The 2,285-nt window shown below is 57.4% G+C and overlaps 1 protein-coding gene across 1 annotated transcript in view; it reads left to right on the top strand.

Moving 5' to 3' along the window:
• Positions 1 to 2,285, top strand: part of CDKN1B (cyclin dependent kinase inhibitor 1B) — a 3,891-nt gene continuing 1,606 nt past the window's right edge. Inside the window, exons 1-2 of the mRNA XM_008927187.3 lie at positions 1 to 600; positions 1,160 to 1,290. Of these exons, the coding sequence (XP_008925435.1) occupies positions 126 to 600; positions 1,160 to 1,281 (597 nt within the window). The 5' untranslated portion in view covers positions 1 to 125 and the 3' untranslated portion in view covers positions 1,282 to 1,290. The remainder of the gene's footprint in view (positions 601 to 1,159; positions 1,291 to 2,285) is intronic.

The following is a 2,285-nucleotide window of genomic DNA, read 5'->3' on the forward strand; positions in this document are numbered from 1 at the left end:
GCGCGGAGAGGAGGCGCGGAGAGGAGCCGCTGGGCGCCGGGAAATAAAGGGCAGCGGAGAGGCGGCGGCCGGAGGAGAGAGAGCAGCGAGCACAACCGCCGCCTGGAGCAAGAGGGAGCGGGGAGATGTCAAACGTCCGTATTTCTAATGGGAGCCCTACCCTGGAGCGCATGGAGGCCAGGCAGTCGGAGTACCCGAAGCCGTCAGCGTGCAGGAATCTTTTCGGGCCGGTGAATCACGAAGAGTTAAACAGGGAGTTGAAGAAGCACCTGCAGGAGATGGAGGAGGCATGCCAGAGGAAGTGGAATTTCGATTTCCAGAATCACAAGCCGCTTGAAGGCAGGTACGAATGGCAAGCCGTGGAGAAGGGGAGCTCGCCCGACTTCTACTTCAGACCCCCCCGGCTACGGAAAGCCGTCTGCAAGTCCTCCGGCCGCCAGAGTTTGGATGTAAACGGGAATTGCCAAACCGTGGTTTTTGTCGGTTCTCAGGGAATCTCAGAGGACACTCACTGTGTAGCTCAAAAGACTGATGTTTCAGAAAATCAGACGGACTTAGCAGAGCAATGCACTGGGCAGAGGAAAAGACCCGCGGCCGATGGTAACGTACCCCCGCGAAAGCGACAGCGCTCAGCTCCGCGCCCCACTCGTGTCAGCGCCGGGGCTCCCGGCGCCTTCGCCCCTGCCACGCGTGGCCCGGGTACGGTGGGCTGTGCCCCGCTGGGCACCGGCTCGGCGTGCCCCCCTCCCTCCCCCGCCCCCTAAAAAAGCTCGGGTACTGTTTGCAGTCCCGGGGGGTCCCGCATTGAGTGGGAGCCGGTAGATGATTTGCGAGGAAGAGCCCTTAGATGTGGGTCATTTCTCCCGACCCCTCGCCGCCCCTCTGCAGGGACCCGGCCTCTTGCCCAGGTGGGAGGAGGTTCACAGTGCTCAGCAAAAGACGAATACGGATTTTAGCCGAAAAGAGGGAACTTGGATCTCTTACCTAGAGAGAAGCCCATCTCCCCTCCCCCTCCTCGCTTCACGTAGCCGACCTGACTTGGGGATCCGGTAATGTTCCCCCCTCGGCTCCATCTATCCCCCCTGGATGCCGAGAAAACATCTGGAAGGAAAATATTTTAATATCGCTCCCCCGCCCGTTTTTAATCTTCCCCTCCTAGATTCCTCTCCTCAAAATAAAAGAGCCAACACAACAGAAGAAGAGGTTTCAGAAGACTCCCCCAGTGCCAGTTCAGTGGAGCAAACACCCAAGAAATCAAGCCCGAGAAGACATCAAACGTAAAGCGTTTAGGTAGGTTCCCTTTAGGATCTAGCATTAGGATGCAAATAAGGGAAAGAAAGGGTGACCGAGGGGCTATCCCGAGTCTGTAAGGGGCTGGGGGGGCGCTTCGGGCCCCTGTGGGCTCGCTGAGGGGTGTTTTCTCCGAGGAAGGGTGGCTTTCCCCGAGCGCTCGGGGATGGGTGTGTTTTAGAAGGTGGGGAGTGGGAGGCGCAGGGCTTGGAAAGAACAAAACAAGGAGCGAACCGCTGCGCTGGGCTCCGCAGCGCCGGGGGGATGGGGCAGGGGCAGTGCGAGCCCCGGTCGCGGTGGGACTGACCCTGCATTCCCTCCCTCCCTCCTCCGGGATTGGGACTGGAGGCAGGTAGGGCCCTTTCCCAAGGACCGTGCGGGTGGAGGGACGCAGTTTGAAACGCGGCTGATGCATCATGGCAGATGCCAGGGGATTTAGGGGAGCTTCCTGTGTCCCCCGCCCCCGAGGCTTTTTCACCTCCAGTGGCAGCCTTGCCGTCGCATATCGCGGCCACAAGTCAAAAAGTTTGGTCTAAGGGGAATCCGGGCACTTTCTTAAAATCCGAGCAGCGCAAGGTTGTTTTCTTTTTTTCTTGGTTTTTTGCTTTTGGGTTGGCTATTTTTATTCTTTTGTGTGTGTGTGTGTGTGTGTTGGCTTCGTTTTAGAGGCTGGCAGAGGGAAGGGAGCGGGTTAATGGGAGCTGTGTTGTGTTGTGTGTTGTATTTTTTTCCCTACCCCCTTCTTGTTGTTTTTGTTTTAAGGCGAGGGCTGGGGCGGGGAGAGTTGGTAAATTGCGCCGGCGGTTTGGGAGCCGAGGTTAGCAGCGAGGTTTACAAAAACGATTTGCGATTGTGCAGAAAGAGATTAAGCTGTAAAGCAGAAGTTGCAACAAATTAGTCCCGCTGGGGTGAGCCGTGGCGGAGCGCGGCAGCCTGCGCGGCCATGCGAATGCCGCTACTACCGCCCACTTTTTTTTTTGTTGTTTTTTTTTTTT

The sequence above is a fragment of the Manacus vitellinus genome, unplaced genomic scaffold (assembly GCF_001715985.3).
Source record: "Manacus vitellinus isolate BGI_N305 unplaced genomic scaffold, ASM171598v3 scaffold_88_pilon, whole genome shotgun sequence".
Taxonomy (NCBI): Eukaryota; Metazoa; Chordata; class Aves; order Passeriformes; family Pipridae; genus Manacus; species Manacus vitellinus.